The following is a 23,010-nucleotide window of genomic DNA, read 5'->3' as shown; positions in this document are numbered from 1 at the left end:
CATATTTGCTGCCTGACTTGCTGAATTCCTCTAGCATTTCATCAGTATTGCTCAACCATACGTTCAGTGATTAAATCTAGCCAGGGTTTGTACAAAATATAGTTTCAATCCAATTCTTACTGCCAGTGAGCTAAAAGCTCTCCATAATTTAGGGCTAAGATGGACAGTGATTGAGATTCCTACTTCTCAGCAATAAACACTTAAAAAGCCCTTAATGGAAGAAGGGCTTGAAAATATTTGAAGGTCAAGAAATATGCAGTTGGTTGAATGAAGAGCTAGTTGCCTTGAGGATTCTGATGAGATGGACACACAGAATTGACACTAATCAAAAAGAAAAGCCCATTCTTTTCAACTTTGTGACCTCTTCTTGACAATACAATATTTCAGAACAGTTCAATAGTTTGAGATTTCTCATCCTGAAGGCATGAAATTGCTTGCATTTAAGATTTAATGTTCAGCATAGGGCAGCAGGCCATTTGGTCCCAGTGACATTTATACTTGCCACAAGTTACTTTCCACTCTTGTATTGAACACAGTCAGCAGAAACAACTTATCCTTTCTTCTTTGAGTTGATGCAGGATGTCCATGATTGCATCTATACCGTTCAGTCAGCAACCCTGTAGGTGGTGGAAGCCACATCCTCACCACTCTTTGGATAAGGAAGTTTCTCCAGAATTCCCATTATATTTGTTGATCAGGGTCATATTTCTTGCTCTCCCCAAGTGGAAACATCTCACTGTTCTGCAGATGTTGGGATCTGGACTAGATATTTCAAAGTAAATTTATTATCAAAGTACATATATGTCATCAGATACAACCCCAAGATTTGTTTTCTTGCAGGCAATCACTGTAGATCCAAGAAGTGCAACAGAATCAAAGAAAGACCACACCCAACTGGATGGACTAACAGCCAATGTGTGAAATACAACAAACTGTGCAACTACACAAAAGAAAAATTATAATAAATAAATAAACAATTAATATACTGAGAACATTGAAATGAAGAGTCCTTCATTGTGAGTCCATAGAGGTGGTGGGAACAGTTCAGTGATGGGGCATGTGAAGTTATCTCCTCTGGTTCAAGAAGGTCAGCAGGTCAAGCAGCATCTGTGGAGAGAAATGGAAGATTGACATTTGATTTTGGGTCTGGATACAGATGCAGTCTTGACCCAAAATTCCAACTGCCCATTTCACTTCACCAATGCTGTCTGACCCATTGGTTATATACCCCACTATATTTTTCAATACTTACCTCTTTCATATGCCTTTCTAACCCTAGAGCCTCAACCTGCTCCCATGATCCTGTCTCAACAGAAATGAGCTCCAAGCCCATTCAATCTTCCAGTAAAACTTTCACCTCTGTCAGTTAAAATTGTCAAAACCCTTTGAGTTTGGTCACACATGCAAAATGTTGGAGGAACTCAGCAAGTCAGGCAGCATCTATGGAAAGGAATAAAGAGCTGATGCTTCGATCTGAGACCCCCTCATCAGCTCTTCTTTCTCCTTTACTTTCAGTCCTGATGAAGGGTCTTGGCCTGAAGAGCTGAAACGTCGACTCTATTCCCCTGCGTAGGTGCTACCTGACCTGCTGAGTTCATCAGCGCTTTGTATGTGCTACTTTGCATCTCTGTCACCTGCAGAATCTCTTGTGCATTTGGTTTTGGTTACATTTTACTGAATTTATGAGGATCATTTCTTTGTTTAAAACTGCAGATGTTTAGGTGCCTTGCTGAACCTTTCCCTGGACTTTGTAATAGCAGGAAGCGCAGAGGTCACAGCTTACATGGTTGTGAGTGTGATCCACGGAACTGTTTTGGCTATGAGAGGCCAGTATAAATATATATATTTTTTTGTCCCTGTTTTGGCAGCTCCCTAATTCCTTCCATTTGTGAGTTAGTTATTAATTGCTTTTCCACTGCGCTAATGTGGCATGGGAATTGAGTGTGGAGTCAGTAGGGTGGTGGGACAATACTGATCACTCCAGTCACGCCAAAGGAGAGAGGGTGGAAGTGAGGATTCTCAGCAATGTGCTTCAGGAGAGTGCTTTTGCTCTGCTAGCAGCAAATCTAATAGAAAACTCTTTCCTTCCAAAGAGTTGAAATGCTGCAGGGATAAGGTCTAGAAACTTCTGAAACCTGAAGAACAGAGAAGATGGCCTGGAGGATAGATGGACTCTTGCCCTTGCCCTCACAATCACCTCATTATGATCTTGCATCTTGTTCTTTGCTTGTACTGCACTTTCTCTGTAGCTGTTACAGTGTATTCAGCATTGTTGTTATTTTCTAAACTTGTTCTACCTCAGTGCACTGTGTAATGATTTCATGTATGAACAGTATGCAAGACAATCTTTTCACTGTATCTTGGCACACGTGACAATAATAAACCAATTCCAATGTAGAGGACATTAATCATGTGGAAAATTAAAGTCAACCTTATCAAATGTAAACATCTTGCACATTCCATGAATTCCTTCACCACGTTGTTGATGCCATGACTTCTTTCCGGATTCTCTCTACTCCTCTATCTTCCCCCACTCCCTTAAGGTCCTTAAAATTATTGACCTCGCTGTTGGTCTGCTCTTCACATCTCGGAATATATCTCAGCTCTTTATCTATCATGTTCACAGTATTATTTATTTAACATTCCTTTCTTTTTTAATTTGCACAGTTTTTTCTTCCTTTGCACATTGGTTCCTCGTCAGTCTGTGTGTAATTTTTCACTGATTCTATTGTATTTCCCTATTCTACTCAGAATGCCTGCAAGTAAATAAATATGACTGTATTAATTGGTGACATATACATCGGTAATAAATTTCTTTTGAACTTTGAACACCTTTTGTGACCTGTTGTTATGGGTTTACCACGTGGGCATTACTGTAGAATGGTTTCCTGTGTTAAAGGGCAGCCGTGTAAATGTGGGTTGTGGTGGTTTGAGGTAATGAAGGGAAAGAGGATATGGATGAATGCTGTCTGGTGATTGTGGGCATTAAGGTGGGAAGTCATGTAGAATATACACTGAGCAGCCACTTTATTAGGTGCCGGAGTGGAAGCTGGTGTGGTCTTCTGCTGCTGAAGCCCATGTGCTTCAAGGCTCAACATTCAGAGATGCTCTTCTACACACCACTGTTGTAACGCGTGGTTATTTGAGTTACTGTCCCTTTGCTGTCAGCTTGAACATGTCTGGCCGTTCTCCTCTGATTTTTCTCATTAAAAAGGTATATTTCAGATCTGCCACTGACTGGATTTTTTTTTTTTGTTTTTCACACTATTCTCTGTAAACTCCAGAGACTGTTGTGTGTTAAAATCCCAGGGGATCAACAATTTCTGAGATACTCAAACTACTCTGATTAATGCCAACAGTCATTCCATGGTCAAGGTCACTTAGATCAGATTTCTTCCCCATACTGATCTTCGGTCTGAACAGCAACTGAACCTCTTGACCATGTCTGCATGCTTTTATGCATTGAGTGCTAATTAGAAATTTCCATTAACCAGCAGGTGTACCTAATAAAGTGGCCAGAAGTTGTATATGATCTATAGTCAGTGACTCAGACCAGTGTGTGCTGTGAATTGCATTCAGTGTCTGACTTGGTAATCATCAATTAGGCTGGTGGATCAAGTCCAGGTGAGTAAAAGATGTATAGAGTAATTAGTGGACTTTTGGGAACTGATTTCCTATTTGTGTGGCAACTAAATATAAATGGCCTGTCTGTCAGCCTTATGATGTTGTTCATGTAACATTAAGTGTGGTGCATTGAATCTGTGTTCTTCAGCCCCTCCTCAGAAGGACAAAACCCATTGGGTTTGTAGTTTAGTGTTTTTTTTTAAAAGACACCGGTTGGTTGATGAAACCCAACCTTGTCCTGACTCGCACTCAGACACTTTATTAGTAGATAATTTGTTGTTTTAATATTCCATGTTGCTGTGATCCTGCCTGTCTACTAAATTAGAGTCTACAGTTTGTGATGAGGGGCTTGGGTGAGGATAGGAAGGACTCAAGTGCTAGAGTATTGAGACGCAAACAGTGTTCTTGACTAAGTGGTAGACAAGATCCAGATGAGACTAGACAAGAATCCGAATAAGACAGAAATCCTAAAAGCAATCACAGTTCAGGTGCTACTTTAGTATTCAGATCTTGCTGCCAATTAGCAGAGTGGGCCCAAATCTTTAAAGGGACTGCACCAGCTATCCATTCCCATCCATGGGAAGGGAATGAACCCTGACTGGTGATTGCCGGTGCTGTAAAGCATTGCGCTAACCACTGCACTATTGTGCCGCACAACCCAGACAATTGACGTGATGGTGAAGAGGGAGCTTTAGAGAAAGAAGGGCGAGTTGAGTTGAAGACAGAGGATAGGTGCATTGTTAATAGAGTTAAAGAATTGTTACCTTGTAATGAATAATAAATTTAGAATTCATCCATTCGGTTCAACCTGTTCTCAATCTGTTTACACTTCATTTTGCCAGATTGGGGATCAGCATAACTTATCTCTTATATGGTTGCTTATCTCAACTATTCTTCTCTTAAAGGCTTCTATGTTACTAAGGCCTAGTTATAATTGATATCATGGTTAGCACAGATTGATAAAGCCCAGTGGAGACGCAGGGCTTCCTGATATAGCCTATTCTGCGTGAGATCACCCCTTTGTCTTCCTAACAGTAGAAAAATTTGGCCTACTTTGATTTATTTCAGGATGAATATGGTGTAAATTTCTGATTCTAAAAAAGATCGTTCCAATATCTCTGCATCTTTCTATGGTAGTGTGATACTATTACAGCTCGGGATGTTCCAGGGTTCAGAGTTCAGTTCTGCTGCGGTCTGTAAGGGGTTTGTATGTTCTCCCCGTTAACCGTGTGGCTTTCCTCCGAATGTTTCAGTTTCCTTCCACAGTCCAAAGATGTACCAGTTCGTAGGTTAATTGGTCTTTGGAAATTGTCCTGTGATTAGGCCAGGGTTGGATAGCTGGGTTGCAGGGCTGTGCAACTTGTTGGGCCGGAAGGGTCTGCTCCACATTGTATCTCTAAATAAATTTACTGACCAGAATTGCATGCAATTTTCATTGTAATATTCTCTTCCTCAATATGTGCCAATCTGTGCTTTTCTTAAAGGCCTGTTGGCATGCTTCACTTAGTCTTGTGATGTATCACAACCACTGGCTCTGTTTCTTGTTAAGCAGAGTCTTTGTGTATTTTTTCTGCAAATTCATTGTGAGCTTTATCCTGTCCCTCCCTTGGTAGCACTCCCTACCTCACACTCTGCCTTTCATCAGCTTGCGGCATATTCCACTAGTTATCTTTGATAATCCTAATTGATAATTAGTCTTTGCTTTTCTAATTGTCTTTTGACTTCTTTTGACCTCCCTTGTCAAGATTTCCACTACTGACTGTGCACTTAGTGTAAGGATACATCCTTAATATTCTCTTGCCTTCATGGCGTTTCATTGGAATTCACTTGCTGTGCAGAATATCCAGAATACGGACTCAATTCCTGTATTCTACATTGTGCACCAATTTTGAAGACCACTTTAGTTTTCCAAATTCCATTAATAGCTCCTGAAAATTGTTCATTTTGAATCCAAAGTTTGCTATTTACTTACTGCCTGTTACGCTGCTGGTGTTTCGGGCAGCAATGAAGGTCCTCCATCTCTGGTGTTCAGGGTTTCCTTCATGTCAGTAGCTTCCTCTCTGTTTTCACTACTGTCAGGCATGCAAGTCCCGTGTGGAGAGTCAGGAATACTGTTGCACTCAGATATAGAAGGAATGTTCTTTTTTGTTTCTGGAATGATTTTGTTTTACCAGTCAGGGTTGTTGGCCTTGAGCTGAATCCCCAAACTTGGAGGACATGTGGACCACTCTTAGTCTGGCCTCTACCTTTTGACCTGTTTGCCATGGGTGACCCTACCAAGAGCCAAAGCACGAGGCTGTGACTTCAGTCAACATGTCTCTGGGTCATTGAGGCATGCATGCCTCCAAATCCTACGACAAGGTCTGGTCCTTTGGAGGGAAGTTTGCTGTAGTTGTGATCTTTGTAGTTATTATCCCAGTGTTTGAAGGTAAGGTCATTATTGCTTGGATGACAAAGATTTTCACAGATACGCAGACACAGGTACAGACACATGCTCTAACGTACACTTTTCACTTAATTTATTTAACATCTACCCTGGGACCTCAGTTTCCCCTTGTGGATGAATCCAGAATGTGGACACAGAAAAATATAGAGATATATGTAGGAATAAATGAAGTTGCCCACTTTAAACAGATGAGGCAAAATGTTATCTCTGATGATTGTGAACCTTCCTTATAAAGGATGGTGGAAATAGTCTTTGATTGTTTTTAAGGTGAAGTTTGATGGATTCGGTAAGCATCAGATGAGGGTACGTTGGATGGACAACAATGAGGAGTTGAGGATAAAGTCATATTAGCCAGAGTCTTGTTGAATGGCAGAGCATTCTCAAAGGGCTATGTGGCCTAACCCTAACCCCAGTTCATGTACTTGCATTTCCCCGTTACTGGGAACCACAGTGAATTCAGCCTAGCGGGTACTGGCTCAGAATGGAATCTGTAGAAACTCCAAACCCTCTCCCTATTTATCTGATTTTTCTGGCACTCATTTCCAGATTCTGAAAGTGGCACAGTAGCATAAACTGTTAGAGTGTCAGTGATCGTGGTTCAATGCCCGCCGTGGCCTGTAAGGAGCTTATACGTCTCCCCGTGACTGTGTGGGTTTCCTTCGGGTGCTCTGGTTTCCTCCTACAGGCCAAAGAAGTTCTGTTTAGTAGGTTAACTGATCACATGGGTGTAATTGGGCAGAGTGGGCTCACTGGGTTGGAAGGCCTGTTACTGTGCAGTATCTCTAAAGATAAAATCAATGCTGAAATAATCAATTTTAAAATAATTTCTCCAGTTTATTAGTGGATTTCATTCACCATCTCCCTTCTCTATAGGGTGATCGGCAGAACACCATACTCTCCTCTTTTTCATCTTCTGACTCTCCTCACATGAATTCTATTTCTGGCTTAGCGGTAATGCTATCACCTGCTCTTCGTAATATCTGTGGATATTTCTATCAAGCACAGCTACTCCAGCTTTTCTCTCTTGCTGTCCTGAACACATTCAACTCAGTAGTGTTTAATTCCCAGTCCTGATATCTCTGCAGCCATGTCTCAGTAATCCCCATTATGTCTGGTTCCTTGCAGTGGATTTTGTATTTAAAGATTATGTATTTAAAGCCTGGAGCTGTCCTTGAACAAAGAACAATTTGACTTGGATTCCAGAACTCCTGCAAGGGGGCAAACCTCACACCAGGAAGAAAGGGGGCAGGAGACCTGGAGTAATAGCCTTTTCACACTCCTCCTTGGGAAGGTTTGAAATATATACTTTTGTTTTGGGGAACTCTCACAGTTTTCATTGCCTCCAGAGGTTAAATTTCCCAATGGTTTTGTGATTCTGCCGAACAAAAAGGGAAAGGACTGCACCCAGAGGAATTAAAGATTGGCAATAAACAAACTTTTGCAGCTGATTTGAATTATTTTAAAAAAATCCATTCTCCATACAGTAGCAAATTAGATTTAGATCAGTGAAGCAGAAACCAAACAGAGTGGGTTTATGTAAAGTGTTAATTAGAAATGGTTGCTGCTAATTACATTGGCACTGCCTTCCCCTTCATGACTCAAGCTTGTGCTAAAACAGGCCTGATTGTTTCCCCATTCTATACACACGTAATGTCTGGCAAAAGGGGAAACAGTATGAAAATATATGTAATGCTCAGATTGCTTTAAGCCATTGATAATAAATGGTTCAAAGTAAATTTTATTAACAAAATATGGATAAAGTCTACGACCTTGAGATTCTTCTGCTTACCAGGACACCACAAAAATAAGAAACCCAGAAGAGTCCAATTTAAAAAACAAAAGACCAACACCCAGAGAATAGAAAACAAATCAAATCCAATCATGCAAGCATCAGCATTCAGAACAAAATTGAGTCCATAAATCCACGGGCCAGAGCAGCCGGAATGGGCCCATGGTCTCAGTCCGTCACCACGAAGGGAAAGTGCCATGAAGCTTGTAGTCACTAAGCCCGCAGCGGCTAGGGCTCGGCACAGCCTCAGCCTCAGTGCTGAGGAGAGTGAAGTAAAATGTTGTGGAGCAGAACTGGTCCCAACCCTTGCTGCTGGTCCCGACACCTCACCTTTTCGGTCCATGTGGCCTGGCGTTTAAACTGTCCAAGCACTAACTTGTCCGTCGAATTCAGACGCGAGCTCAGGCCCTGCTGTATTGATGTGCTCTGGGCTGCTTCTGGCCCAGAAACTTTGCTTAGGATGAGCTTACAACTGAGTATAATAAAACTAGAGCCATGCTATTCAAGATTCAAGATTGTTTATTGCCATTTTTCAGTACACAAGTGTAAAGGAGAACAAAATGATTGTTACTCCAGATCCAATGCAGCATAAAAAACACAATAAGCATAAAGAACACAGTAAATATAAATACATAAGATTACTGTATGTATGTATATATCCTCCAGTGTTACTTTGTAAACTGGAACAGCAACTTAAATCTTCATTTGTGACTTTAAAAGTGGGTAAAATCTCCAAAGCACATCAGGCAGTGACTCAGGATGAGAGATCAGAGGAGATGGCCAAAGGCATTTTGCTTAAAGGGTGTGATCGTGGCTATCACAGAGGGACAGGCTTGCTTATAGGAGCAATCTCAGAGGTTGGGAGCTAAATATTTGCCTTTTAAGGTGGATTGTGGACTCACTTTGGGAACTCGGCAGTTCATGTTGTGTGTATTATTTATTGTCTTGATTCTTTGTGGTGTGGGGTCTGTCATGGATTCTAGTATGTTTCTTTGTTTTGTGGCTGCAAGCAAGTAGATGAATCTCAAGGTTGTATATGACCATAAGATATAGGAGCAGAATTAGGCCATCTGGCCCATAGAGTCTGCTCTGTTATTCATTCGTGGCTGATCCTTTTTTTAATCTCCTCCTCAACCCCAGTTCCCAGCCGTCTCCTCATAACCTTTGATGCCATGTTCAATCAAGAACCTATCAATCTTTGCCTTAAATACAGCCTCCACAGCTGCATGTGGTAACAAATTCCACAAATTCACCACCCTTTGGCTAAAAAAAATTCTCCGCATCTCTGTTTTGAAAGGGCACCCCTCTATCCTGAGGCTGTGCCCTCTTGTCCTAGACTCCCCCACCATTGGAAACATCCTTTCCACATCTACTCTATCTAGGCCTTTCAACATTCGAAGGGTTTCAATGAGATACCCCCTTATCCTAAATTCTAGTGAGTACAGACCCATAGCTATCAAATGTTCCTCGTCTGATAACCCCTTCATTTCTGGAATCATCCTTGTGAGCCACTTCTGAACAGCAGCACACCTTTTCTTAGATGAGGAGTCCAGAACTGTTTGCAATACTCAAGGTGAGGCCTTACCAGTGCTTTATAAAGCCTCAGCATCACATCCTTGCTCTTGTATTGTAGACCTCCTGAAATGAATGCTAATCTGCTTTTATACTTTGTACTTTGATCTTTGAGCAGATAATGGGAAGTGGCCTGGTTGGGAGGAAGTGACTATAGCTGGGTTGCAGGAAACAGACTGTTGTGTGTCTATAATTGGCTATCTCTTGAGAAGTGTAAAAAAATTACTGATATAATCCTACCACTGTAGTAAACCAGAAATGCAGGCTGATTATAAAATAGGGTCTGATTGCCTTTGGCAGTCATTATTCCTGTTCCGTCCAGCTGTCAATTTGGCACAAATCCCCATTTTTAAAGTTTGGACTTGAGGTTTATCTTAAAGACTGATAAACACCTACGGCTGACTGAACAAGATGACCCAGGCTGTAATAGCACCACAGTAGTGAAGCTCTGGGTATTTGGAGTTCAATTCTGGCAATGTCTGTAAGGGGAGTTTGTATGTTCTCCCCGTGAACCACATGGGTTTCCTTCAGGTGCTTCAGTTTCCTCCCACAGTCCACGGATGTACCTGTTCGTAGGTTTAATTGGTACGTGGTCCTGTGATTAGGTTGGTGTTAAATAGGCGGGTTGCGGGGAGGTACGGCTTGTTGGGCCGGTAGGACCTGTTTTGTGGTGTATCTCTAAATAAGGGTTTAGTCCCTGATACAACCGCTAAAAAAGGTTCAGTGGGGTGAATTGGTATCTCTCACTTGAGAATATTTGTGTTCCTGACTGAAATATTCTCTGTTTGTTAATCCTCTTATTGTAGTGTTACCTTTCCAGTCCTTCTCTTCTTAATCCCATGTCCAGCCACACTCAACTTGTTGAAAGCAAGGACTCTTTTGGAATGGTTGGAGTTTCCTTGATAAAAGATAAAATGGAAAGTTATTTTGTCTTTTTATTATTTTACTGTAAGTGCAGCTTGATTATTGTCTATTGGGGGCACCTGAGAAACTGTCTTCCGATTAGTAAATAATATTTTGGGTCCCTGATTCAATCGGAACTGACAAAGATTAGAATTTAAACAGGTTTAAGTCACTTGGCTCATCTGGGTAATGACTTGGAAATAGACCTTAACTTCTCAGGAAATACTCGAGATGAGTGTATCTTGCATATTTTGTGCTTTGAGAGGTTGATCATGGCTAGAATTAACTCCTGCCTGAGCAAGGACCTGGATACGCTGCAGTTTGCCTAGTATAACAAAAGGTCTATAGCAGATGCAATCTGACTGCGTCTCCACTGGGCTTTATCTTCCTGGATAACAGCAATACTCATGTCAGTCTACTGTTCCTCGATTACAGCTCCATGTTCAACACCATCATCCTCACAGTACGAATCAACAAGCTTCAAACCCTGCGCCTTTGTACCTCCCTGTGCAGTTGGATTCCTGACTTCCTCATTGGTTGGCTGGTGGCGCAGTGAGATCAGCACTGAGCTCGAGAACGGAGGTTCCCGAGTTCGATCCAGTGACAGACCGCTCCCGAGCGCGCTCTCCATCTGTGCCAGGTTAATGTCGAGCTCGCAACTCAACCTCGTTTTTTTAAAAAAAACAGTCTCCTCCAGTTTAAATTCCCACACGGAATATTGTGAAGGATCAAATACCCAAGCCCATTAGTATGGATTGTTGACAATATCCCTTCCTCACGCTGGCGCACCTCAAAGATGCATGCTTAGCCCACTGCTCTACTCTCCCTACACTCATGATTGTGTAGCGAGGCACAGCTTACATGCCGATGACACTAATGTTGTTGTCAGAATCTCAAATGATGATGAGGAGCATACAGGAAGGAAATAGATAGACTAGTCAACTGATGTCACAGTAACAACTTTGTACTCAATGTCAGCTAGCTCAAACACCTGATTGTGGACTTCAGGAAGGGGAGGTTGGGAGAACACTCATCGGGACTGATAGAGACATCAGCAGTGGAGAGGGTGAGTTGCTTTGTTCCTGGGTATTAACACATCAACGCAGCACAGTAGCTTAGTAGATAGTGTATTGCTGTTACAGAGCCAGCATCCTGGGTTCAATTCCACCGCTGTCTGTAAGGAGTTTGTACATTGTCCCCATGACCATGTGGATTTCCTCCAAGTGCTGTGGTTTCCTTCCACTTTCCAAATACATCCAGTTTAGTAGCTTAGTTGGTCACATGGATGTAATAGGGCAGTGTGGGCTTGTTGAACCAGAAGGGCCTGTTACTATGCTGTAGCTCTTTTGGGGGGGGGGAGAAAAGAACAGACACCAACTTTCATTGAGGGGTCAGTGGTGGAAAGGGTGAGTGGTTTCATGTTCCTGGGCATCAACATCTCAGAGGATCTCTCCTGGGACAATATGTTGATGAAATTCTGAAGAAGACATGCCAGAAGCTATACTTCATTAGAAGTTTGAGGAGATTTGGTATGTCACTAAAGACACTATTCAATTTCTTTATATGTGTGGTAGAGACCTTTCTGACTGGTTGCATCAGTATCTGGTATGGAGGTGTTTTGACAGTGAACTAAGACACTGGAAACACTGAAGCTGGTGATATAAAAGTGTTTATTCAGCACACGAGCAAGCATCATACTGGAGATACTATTAACTTAGAGGCTCCCTGATCCAATATTACTTGACATTTTTATATGCTAAAGATGAAAGATAACAGCAGGATAATTCTAAAGTTACAATGTATCTACAGTGCTTCCTTTGAATTACATATAATTTTCAGACACCTTGATCTTCCCACTAACACTTCAGATGTCCAAGTTGAATGTTAATCACTACTGTCTCTGGGCTGCACTCATGCATATGCAGACATCTTGGGTCAATAAGTGTTACTTGATTTGCAATTGACCCCATTCTACAGCTCCAGGAAGGCAATTGTTCTGAGCTGCATTTTAAACTCGATCTGTAATGCACATTCAGATCTAAAGACTGGTTGCAGCTGAAATTCCATAACTCCAGAGTACGCTGTAACAGAGGCATCAGTGCACAGGATCAGAAGAGGATTCACTAAGATATCGACTCGGCCAGCTCCACCATGGGCACAAAACTCGCCATTGAGGCCATCTTGAAAAGGCAGTGCCTCAAGAAGGTCCTGTCCATCTTTAAGGGCCTTCACCATCTGGGATATGTCCTTTTCTCATTGCTGTCATCAAGGAGAAAGTACAAGAGTCTGTAGGTGCATAATCAATGTTTTAGGAACTGCTTCTTCCCTTCTGCCATCAAATTTCTGAATGGTCCATGGACACTACTTCACTATTCCTCTTTCACACATTTATTTATTTTTATTGTAACTTACAGTATCTTGTTATGCCTGCACAGTACTGTCGCCACAAAACAACAAATTTCACGTGGTGAATATAACCCTGATTCTGATTAAGCAGTTGGATTTGGCCGGATTTCAGGAAGACGAGGTTATGGGTACAGTTTTGTTCTGGTAGTCAGGACACTTGTGCAATCTAGCCCAAGCATTCTCCTGTAAACGCCCCAGAGGCCTCGATTCACATCCTCAAGTGAGTGGTATCTTCTGTGTTCAGAACACACTGCCCTTGCCCTGAGAGCTGGCCTGGGTTATGTATCAAAGTCTGCTCTCTAATCCCCACAGCTAACAATTGTTCTCTTTTCTGGGAGCCATAATTGATTTAGGAAGACAGGAATTGCTAGGCAGAGGAAGCTTGAGGTCCTACTAATTAGCCTTTATCCATTGTATTGTGGTGTAGACATGGAGATAGAGCTGTTGTCTAATCATTGCAACCAATCTCAGTTAAATTCTGATATTTGGTGATCCAAACCCTCCAGCAAAAAGCTTTAAGAACTATATATCCAAAGTTACTTTCTCCTCCAAACCACGGCCACAGTTGTTGCAGTATGCTTAAGTAACTAAAGGATTTGTCCTAAATGTTACTACTTAAAATAAATCTATCTCATTTACATGTGGACAAATTAATACTAATTGGTTTTACCTTGTGCTGAGGAAGTTGCTCTGACGAATGTTGTTCCCACTGCTTTCTCTTTAGGTACACATTTATTATATCTGCTGTTCTGCAGAGGCCAAACAGATTCTTGTAATCTGCATTATTTAATCCATAAGCATCTGAAAAACACTAATCTTTGCCTCCTGCCCTTCTCATTTCCAGGGAGGATTTGTCCAATTTAAGGCAGATAAAAGTGGTCTGAGTAATAGCCAGGGGGAGAAGTATGGTGCCGTGGTAGCGTGGTGGTTAGCATGACGCCATTACAGCTTGGGGCATTGCGGAGTTCAGTTCCAGCACGGTCTGTAAGGAGGTTGTCCATTCTCCCTGTGAATCTGTGAGTTTCCTCTGGGTGCTCCAATTTCCTCCCATAGTCTAAAGACATACTGGTTAGTGGGTTCTTTGGTCATTGTAAATTGCCCTGCGATTATTAGGTTAGTGTTAAGTAGGTGGGCTGCTGGGCGGTGTGGCTCATTCAGCCGGAAAGGCCTGTTTTGCATTGTACCTCGGAATAAATCAGTAAGAGTTTGCAAGAGTCTGGTGTATGCCTCTGCAACCCTGTCTTGGGAATCAAAGATCAACTTTGTATTCAAATTGTTATGCCCTGTGTCGACATCTTCAAGATTCAAGATACTATTCATCAACACCAGTGTAAAGGAAAGTGAAATGATCGTTACTTCAAATTCAATACATCATGAAAAAAAAACCCACAATAAGTATAAGGTGCATGTTCTGCCCATTAGGCCTCTGGCATTTAGGGCAGCAATGAAGAGTCCTCCATCTCTGGCGGTGTTCAGGGCTTCCTTCATTGTGTCAGTAGCCTCCTCTCTGTTTTTACTACTGCCAGTCATGCGAGTCCCACATGGAGACTTGGGAATACTGTCACACTCAGATGTAGAAGGGTTATTCATTGCTGTTTCCAGAACAGTTTTGTTTTACCAGTCAGGGTTGTTGGCCCTGAGCTGAACCCCCGAACCTGGATGAACAGTGGACCCCTCTCAGTCTGGCCTCTACCCTTTGACCTGTTTGGCATGGGTGACCCTACAAGAGCCAAAGCATGAAGCTCTTACTCCAGCCAACATAGCTCTCTTGGTCATTGAGGCACGCAAGTCTCCAAACCCAACGACAAGGTTGTGGTCCTCTTGGAGGACGTACAGTAAATATAAATGCCTATGTTAGCTAGAATGTTCATGCCCTTTCAAAATTCATGGACATTCTAGCCAACATCACAGCCAGGTACATACTCCTAAATGGTTACTTTCCCCAGGTGGTAACCTCCACCCAATAACCCACCCCACCTCCAGTATTTTATCTTTTCCTGTCAGAGCCACTTCATGGACATACAATCAACCTATGTATATAAGCTATCTTATGTATTTATATTTATTGTGTTTTTTATTATTGTGTTCTTTATCACATTGTATATTTTTCTGGTGCATCAGATCGGGAGTAACAATTATTTCATTCTCCTTTACACTTGTGTACTGGAAATGCCATTAAACAATCTTGAATCTTGAAAATCACCATGGTACTGCTGGGGTATGCATAACCAAATTGCACAATTAAGAACTGAATTCTGATGAGATAAAATGCAAGATGATTTGATTTACTAATACCACTGTAAGTTAAAGCTGAGTGGGCGGGCAGCACGGTTACTTATTCTCTGCATTTCTACAACAGGAGGCTGAGGCCAGCTGGAAGAGCTTTGGCTTTAGTATTCCTGAGCTGGGTGGAAGATAGTAGCAGTAATGCTATCACATGAGTCGAGTAAGATGTTCTCCTAAGGGGTTGTCTATTGGATCCGGAATGTTAGGGTGGATTTCCTTAATGGAGAAAGCCTGTGCATGGCTTTGTTTAACGTGGAGAGGCTGATGCACTGGCAGCCACACTCAGTCCTTGACGGATCAGGGTCCAGTGGCATGGAATGCAAAATGAATGGGGACCCTTCACTGCTGCAGCCTTCCTCCATCTTCACTGTTGTCATCTTCCACTAGCTCCACCACTGAGGTCTTGGTTGGATCACTTGTTGTCTGAACCTCCCCCTTGACCTTACCACCATGGGTGACCCTACCAGGAGCAATACGCCAGATGGCTAAACTCCAGACAGCATTGCTCTCAGGAGCTCACAAGCCTCTCCACCACAATAATCTGACCATCCTTGGAGAAGGAGAGCAAGATAAACCCATCCAGTTGTGCATGTTAGAGTGGGCATCCATCATGTAAAGATTTGATATAGACTATGTTGTAATATTCTCCGTGCTGGAGTTGCACAGTAGAAGACTACAGAAATGACAGGTAGGATTAGATTATCTTCTCCAGCAAACCTGCCTCACACTGTCACGATGCCCAAAACACCATGACCAGATCTTCCAAAAGGCCCTGTGGTCTGCATTGGTTGACTTTCAGGACATAAGGGAACGAAAACCTAGAAATTGCTTGTGAAGCTCTGGCCTCCTTTGCAATGTCATATCCACCTTGGAGACCGAGGTGAACGTTTGAATCCCAGTGGATGGGATTTCCAGCTTAGCCATCCGGAACACCTGGATTGATGTGCTGAATGGGAGTTGAACTTGCAGCCTCATGACTTCAGGCACAAGAGTGCTACTCAGCAAGCCACATAAGGCATTGTCAGAGGCTCCCATAAGAACTGCCTGAAAGCTCTCATCTTTCGCTAATATTCACTAAGAAGGTCCATTCAACCCAAACATAGCCCTCAATGCTGGCACCTGATGGGAAAAATCTAGAAAAACCATGATGCCATTTTGTTTTAGGATGCAGCATCTGGTCTAACAAACCCACACCATAGAGTTACAGCCATGTGACCAATTAACCTGTTAACCTGTACTGTGTGTCTGTGGACTGTGGGAGGAAACTAGAGCAGCTGGGGAAACCCATGTGGTCACAGAGAGAACGTCCAAGCTCCTTTGTGGGTTGTAGCCTCTGTAAAATCCAAGATATCTTCAAGAAGCAGTGTCTCAGAAAAGTGGCTTCTATCATCAAGGACCCCTCAGGACATGTCCTCTTCTCATTACTACAATCAGGAAGGAGGTACAGAAGCCTGAAGGCACAAAATCAGCGATTCAGGAACAGCTTTTTCCCCTCTGCCATCCAATTTCTGAATGGACACTGAACCCATGAACACTACCTCACTACTTTTTAAAATTTGTTTTTTTGCACTATTTAATTTAATTTAATATGTATATTTAATGAAATTAATTTACTTACTTTTCTATTATTATTTATTGCATTGTACTGCTGCCTCAAGGTTAACAAATTTCACAATGCATGCCAGTGATACTAACCTGATTCTGATTCAGACACTGGCCCCTCACACTGCAATAGCATTACGCTACCTTGCCAACACTGGAGGGGTTGGAGGTGGGGAAGGGAACTGGGACTGGGGGAGAAGGTGATTTGACAACATACACCTGTTGGAAAGGAAAGAGAAATCACCATACATTTCAGAAAAACAGGAGATGGGATCTTTAAAGTTAATAGATTTGTGATAAATCTGTAAAAATATTTTACTGCACAAGTTAAAGCTGCATCTGGCATGTGTAGCAGAAGAATCAGAAGGTTAATCATGTAAGTGGGCGCTGACTTAATTAAGTTGATAAACTTGGTCAATTGTCCTAATTTCTGCCTTGCAGTAATGGGTGTGCATACCCATTAAACCACATTAGTTCCAAAAAGGAGTCACCTCTCTTAATGTCATTTGCTGCCGTTTGGACCTCAACTGTCTATTTCTCTGAAAATGCAGTCTGTCCAAATGATTCAATGTGCAATTCCTGCACCCTCACAAACATTATTCACTGACAACTGTGTGATACTTCAGAGGCAGACAGCAGTAATGACACTGTGATTATTACTAACAGTTGTGCCTGCTAAAAGCCTTAATATGGTGGGAATAATGCAGGAATTTCAGGCTTAATTTATACATACTGATTTATAGTAATTGCTTGGACTTGCTAATCGTACTTTTGTGTCATCCTTGAAAATGTGTCACTTTGGGTAGGCTCAGGTAAATTAAGGCTGTAAATTTGGTAGGCAGATTCATCTCTTTATTCACCTGTGGTAAAGAAATATGGCATAATTGCTTAAACACTGTGATGTTAATCTATGTCTTTGCTTAGAAATCTTTTTTCTCTGGGGAGTATTGGATTTTCTTGAGGTATTGGCAGTTTCCCTGCTCCTAAAATGACCTCTGTGTTGAAGTGTGTCTCTATCTCCAGCGTGTTTTGTATTGGTTGTAGAAGGTTGATGAAAGTGTCAAGTGGTTGTTCAGTGGCTCACAAAATTGCGAAAACTTCGAGTCCATCAGAGTAGTCATTTTAATAAACAACGTATTGTTCACTGAATCTGTTGGGCTTTGGTATGTTCATTCCACACTTCACACTTTGGTCAGTCAGAGAACCCAGATATTAAAGTTTCATGTCGTGTGTGTGTGGGCATGTGAGAGTGTTATTCGATTACAGTATTAAAGTATGCAACTACATGTGTACTGAATGTTTCAAAGTAAAATAAGTGTATTGTCATCCATCTTGAATGTTTTGGCTCATTCTTTACTCCCCACCAATGGTATTCCACTTGACCCTCATGCTCAGCAGCACCTCCCTAATTCAAGAACAGAGCAGCTGGTTAAATACCCTTTCTCGTATAAGGATTATAGTTTGGTTTGAGAGTAGTTTTAGGCATGGTAATGTAGTAGTTAGCACAGCACCTTACAGTACAAACAGCCTGGGTTCAATTCCTGCCGCTGCATGTAAGGGGTTTGTATGTTCTCCCCGTGACCGAGCGGGTTTCTTTTGGGTGCTCCTGTTTCCTCCCACAATTCCAAGATGTACCGGTTGGTAGATGTCCTGTGATTAGGCTAGGGTTAAAATCGGGTTGCTGGGCAGACAAGAGAAAGTCTGCAGACAGTGGAGATGCAGTTGCTCGGATTGTTGCAGCTTGAAGGACCTATTCTGTGCTGTAGCTCAATAAATAAATAAATACATTTGCTTGGGAGGAAGTGTCCTTTGAACTCTCCATCACCAGAGGCAGTGGCAAGGATAGGTAATCTTCATGTGATGCTTGGGTTTTCATTAAACCAATTTCTTATCAACAATTCCATCAACATTATCCTGTTTGTCCACTCGGATTGAGAAGCTGAGCTCAGGTTTGCCATGGTCAGGTTGACCTCAGTACTGACCTTCAGGACCTGAGACTATCTTGTCATGCAGTCACTCAGAGAGCCTGGAATGAGGTCTACATTAACTTCATTTTATTATCTCCTCCTCAATTTCCCTTCAGATTCTACCATTTCTCCTAAATACTATTTACAATGGCCATTTAACCTGCCAACCTGCGTGTCTTTGGGATGTGGGAGGAAACTGGAACACCAGAGGCAAGAGGAGAATGTGCACCCAGAGTCAGGATTGAACCTGTGTCACCGACAGCTTGAAGCAGCAGCTCTCCTAGCTTCGCCACTTTCAAAGTTCAAAGTAAATTTTATTAACGAAGTACATGTACAGTATGTCACCATGTACAGCCCTGAGAATCATTTTCTTGTGGGCATTCTCAACAAATCTATAGAATAGTAACCATAACAGAATCAATGAAAGACCGCTCAACTAAGGTGTTCAACCAGATTGTAAAAGACAATAAACTCTGCAGGTACAAAAAGAAACAATAATAATAAATAAATAAACAATAAATATTGGGAACGCGAGTTGAAGAGTCCTTGAAAGTGAGTCCATAGCTTATGGAGCAAGTGACACTGTGAAATTATCCCCTTTGGTTCAAGAGCCTGATGGTTGAGGGGTAGTAACTGTTCCTGAACTTGGTGGTGCCTGTCCTGAGGCTCCTGTACCTTCTTTCTGAAGACAACAGCAAGAAGGGAGCAGTGCTGGGGGTCTCTGATGATGAACTCTGATTTCCTGCACCAGTGCCCCATGCTCAATGGTTGGGAGGACTTTACCCATGATGGACTGGGCCATATTCACTACTCTTGTAGGATTTTTACCACCCGGATTATACGATCTAAGGAGATGACTGTCTCAGCCCTGTTGGATTGTTTCTCCATGGGATGCAGCTGATTAGAGTCAAATAACTATTGGAGTTAAAGGTCATGTGAGATTCTTCATTTATTTTTCCCCATTTGTTTCCAGTTCCTCATTGGGATAGTTCTTTCCCTCAAAAGTTCTTGGGTATTTAATGGTCTTTTAGTGAGGAAAAAATATAGTACATCTTTATGCAAATGACTGATGGAATATTGAATTACCCCAGTGTTAATTCATGAGCAAAATCCTTAATTGAAATTATAAATAGACTCAAACCATCATACTCCATCAATTTCAGTGTATTATGGAACTGCAGCTTAAAGTCACTGACAATCCACAGCAAACTCCATTAGACCATCCAATCAATGTTCAAAGTAAATTTATTATTAAGGTACATATGTCTCTATATACATCATGTATATGGAATTCAATGCCAAAGATGGCTGTGGAGCCAAGTCATTGAATATATTTAAAGTGGAGGTTGACAGGTTCTTGATTAGTCAGGTTGTCAAAGATTATAGGGAGATGGCAGGAGAATGGGGTTGAGAAGGATGAAAAATCAGCCATGACGGAATGGCAGAACTGACACGTTGGGCCAAATGGCCTAATTCTGCTCCTACGTCAAATGGTCTTATGCAAGTTATGCTACTCTGCCAGAGATGCTGCTTTTCTCATGAAATTGTGTAGAAAAATCAGCCGCAGGTCTATTTTTAGGATAAGGTGGCCACAACTTCTTGGTTCTCTTTATCCCTATTTGCTCTTCACTAATAAACAGCTGTAGCCGACAAGTTTTGTGCCTCATTCTTAACTTCTGAAAAACCTCTGGATCACAAAGTCACCCGGATCCAACAGGGAGTAAGGTAGATTTCTTCAACTATACAGGCCAATAACTACCTCTCTGTATGCTTCATTGAGACAGGAATCTGTATGTCATCTTGTGATTGTTTCTGTGTATCTTGCTGTGTAGAAATTTCCCCTAGGGCAGGGGTACCTCACATGGGGTCCATGGCATAAAAGAAGATCTGGGCGTGCCTACTCTATGCTGGCCGGTGGTGTAATTGCATCCGCACCGGACTTCGAGGCGAGCGGTTGCGGGTTTGAATCCGGTTGGCTCCTTGCAGACTTTCCATCTGTGCTGGGTTGAACATTGCGCCAGCAACTCGACCTCGTTAACAAAACAGACAAAATACTAAAGAAATGGCAAGGTTACCACCCGATGTGCCACAAAGCACGAGAAGGAACAACAGCAACAATAGCCCCTGGTCTATGGTAACAGCATATCTTCCACCATATCTTTGGCTGAGTAGAGTATGGGACACCCTAATGTCATGAAAGTTACAAGTCTATTAGTAAATTTAAACAATGTATCACATTGAATTTACAATGAAGGAATTTGAAGAAGCAGTTATATGTGATGGATGAGATGGGTCCCAGAGATGGATCAGTTGAATGAAGAGGAGTGGCTGAAGAATTAGACTGTAGCCCTCTGTGTGTTCTTTTTAAAACTGTGGTGTAATTATCCATCTGTGCACTGTCAGCTTTGGAGCTGCTGAACACCACAAGCAATTCAAGACCACATTAATGACTGGTGTTTGTAAATCATCAGAACCACAATCACTTCATTGTCATTATTGAGTGATGTTGATTTCATGTCTTCTCCTTGTGTGACCCAGATCAAGATTCATTGATTTCATCCATATTGAGGGAGATGGAAATGAGGAAGTTTGGGGTCAGGATTTGTATTCTGTTGAACCAGGGGTTTCTATTAACATCGAAGGACTCTACTTTTTCAATCTGATTCCGGGGTCTCGGTTCAGAATAGCTGGACATGACTCCTTGTTTTTGCCACTGGAGATTTCCCTCCGTTCCTGTTGATCGAAGCCCTTCCCGCCACTAAGCACATTTACATGAAGCATTGCCACAATAAAGCAGCATCCATCATCAAGGACCCCACCATCCAGGCCATGCCCTCTTTTTGCTACTATCTTCAGGAAGAAGGTACAGGAGCCTCATGACTCACACCACCGGGTTCAGGAACAGTTATCACCCCTCAATCATCAGGCCCTTTTCACTTCAATTGCCTCATCATGGAAATGTACTTGCAACCCATGGACCCACTTATAAGGATTCTTCATTTCATGTTCTTGATATTTATTGCTTATCTACCTATCTATTTATTATGTCTTTCTTTTTGTGTTTGCACAGTTTGTTGTCTTCTGAACACTGCTTGACTGCCCAAGTTGGTGTGGTCTTTCATTGATTCTATTATGGATTTGTTGAGTATGCCCACAAGAAAACAAATCTCAGGGTAGTAGATGGTGACATATACGTACTTGATAATAGATTTATTTTGAACTTTGGACAGTAAACATGTGGTTATTAAAGTTTGGTTGGCAGGGTAGTGTGGTAGTTAATGTAACAATACTATAGCGATAGCAATCTGGGTTCATTTTCCTCCCCTGTAAATAGGTTGCACGCTTTCCTCATGGCCACGTGGGTTTCCCTTGGGTTTTCTGGTTTCCTCCAGCATTCCAAAGATGTATGGGTTCATGGGTTAATTGGTCACGGGTTTAAATGCATGGCATGGGCTTGTTGGAGCAGGCCATGTTAATTTTTTATTTATTTTTAATTTTATTTTGTTTAGAGATGCAATGCGGATCAGGTCCTTCTGGACCAAAGAGCAACACTATCCAGCATCCCACCTACTTAACACTAACTTAATCACAGGAGAGTTTACAATGGCTCATTAACCTGCCGACCAGTATGTCTTTGGACTGTGGCAGGAAACCCGTGTACTCACTGGGAGAACGTACAAACTCCTTGCAGTCAGCAGCAGGAATTGAACTCCAAACTCTGGAATGCCCTGAGTGGTAACAGCTGTGCCTTAATGTGCTGTATCTCAAAATAAATGAAATAAAGTTGTACATTATTTGACCCTCTCCCAGCTTTCCTATGCTAGAGAGACTTTTGAGCAGAGTACTGAACCAGTCTTTTCCTTTTGAGCCTGCTTTCTCTCTGGGTTAAAGCAGATTCCATTAAATACCCTGAGTCACATATATCCTGTGCTGACAGCAGCAGTGACTGTGTAACCTGTTGTTAGTGTGTCAGCCTCACACAGTCCTCAGCCTCTTTACTTACCCGTGCAATTTGATGGAAGTGTTTTCTAGTACTCCAGCTGAGTTTAGGTCTAACAGCACTTGAAGAGTTTGACACCAGCCAGGACAAGCAGTCTGATCAATAGAAAATCCAATTGCTCAAATAACTGTCCAACCCCTTCCAACAGCAGCACCCTGCGTCTATAAGTAACATGGCAAAGATGCGTGACAGCTCCCTCAGAGTCACCTCCCCAACATGTCAGCTTCCTCTGGGACAGGAGCTGAGCCCAGCTTTTATAGCGCAGCAGACAGAGTTGAAGTTGTCAAAAGATGAGGCTTAGCATGATTTAACAACACAGCGATGTAATCAATAACGTCTATAAATTAGAGTGAGTAAAATTGAATGACTGACGTCTTTGTTATTTGGATATTGATTGCATTTGCTGCTTTATTTA

At 42.1% G+C, this 23,010-nt stretch overlaps 1 protein-coding gene across 12 annotated transcripts in view; it reads left to right on the top strand.

Annotated features, from left to right (window-relative positions):
* plxna4 (plexin A4) overlaps positions 1-23,010 on the top strand; it is a 712,781-nt gene that overhangs the window by 110,991 nt on the left and 578,780 nt on the right. Inside the window, exon 4 of one of the 12 annotated variants that reach the window (XM_073066787.1) lies at positions 841-1,195. The exons of the other annotated variants lie outside the window; for them this stretch is intronic. Coding sequence (XP_072922888.1) covers positions 841-921 — 81 coding nt within the window. The 3' untranslated portion in view covers positions 922-1,195. Of the gene's footprint in view, positions 1-840; positions 1,196-23,010 lie in introns of those variants that run through there. 12 annotated transcript variants of the gene reach the window in all.

This window comes from Hemitrygon akajei, chromosome 14, assembly GCF_048418815.1.
Source record: "Hemitrygon akajei chromosome 14, sHemAka1.3, whole genome shotgun sequence".
Lineage (NCBI taxonomy): Eukaryota > Metazoa > Chordata > Chondrichthyes > Myliobatiformes > Dasyatidae > Hemitrygon > Hemitrygon akajei.
The sequence above is the reverse complement of the archived record's forward strand: the minus strand, read 5'-3'. Positions and strand labels throughout refer to the sequence as shown.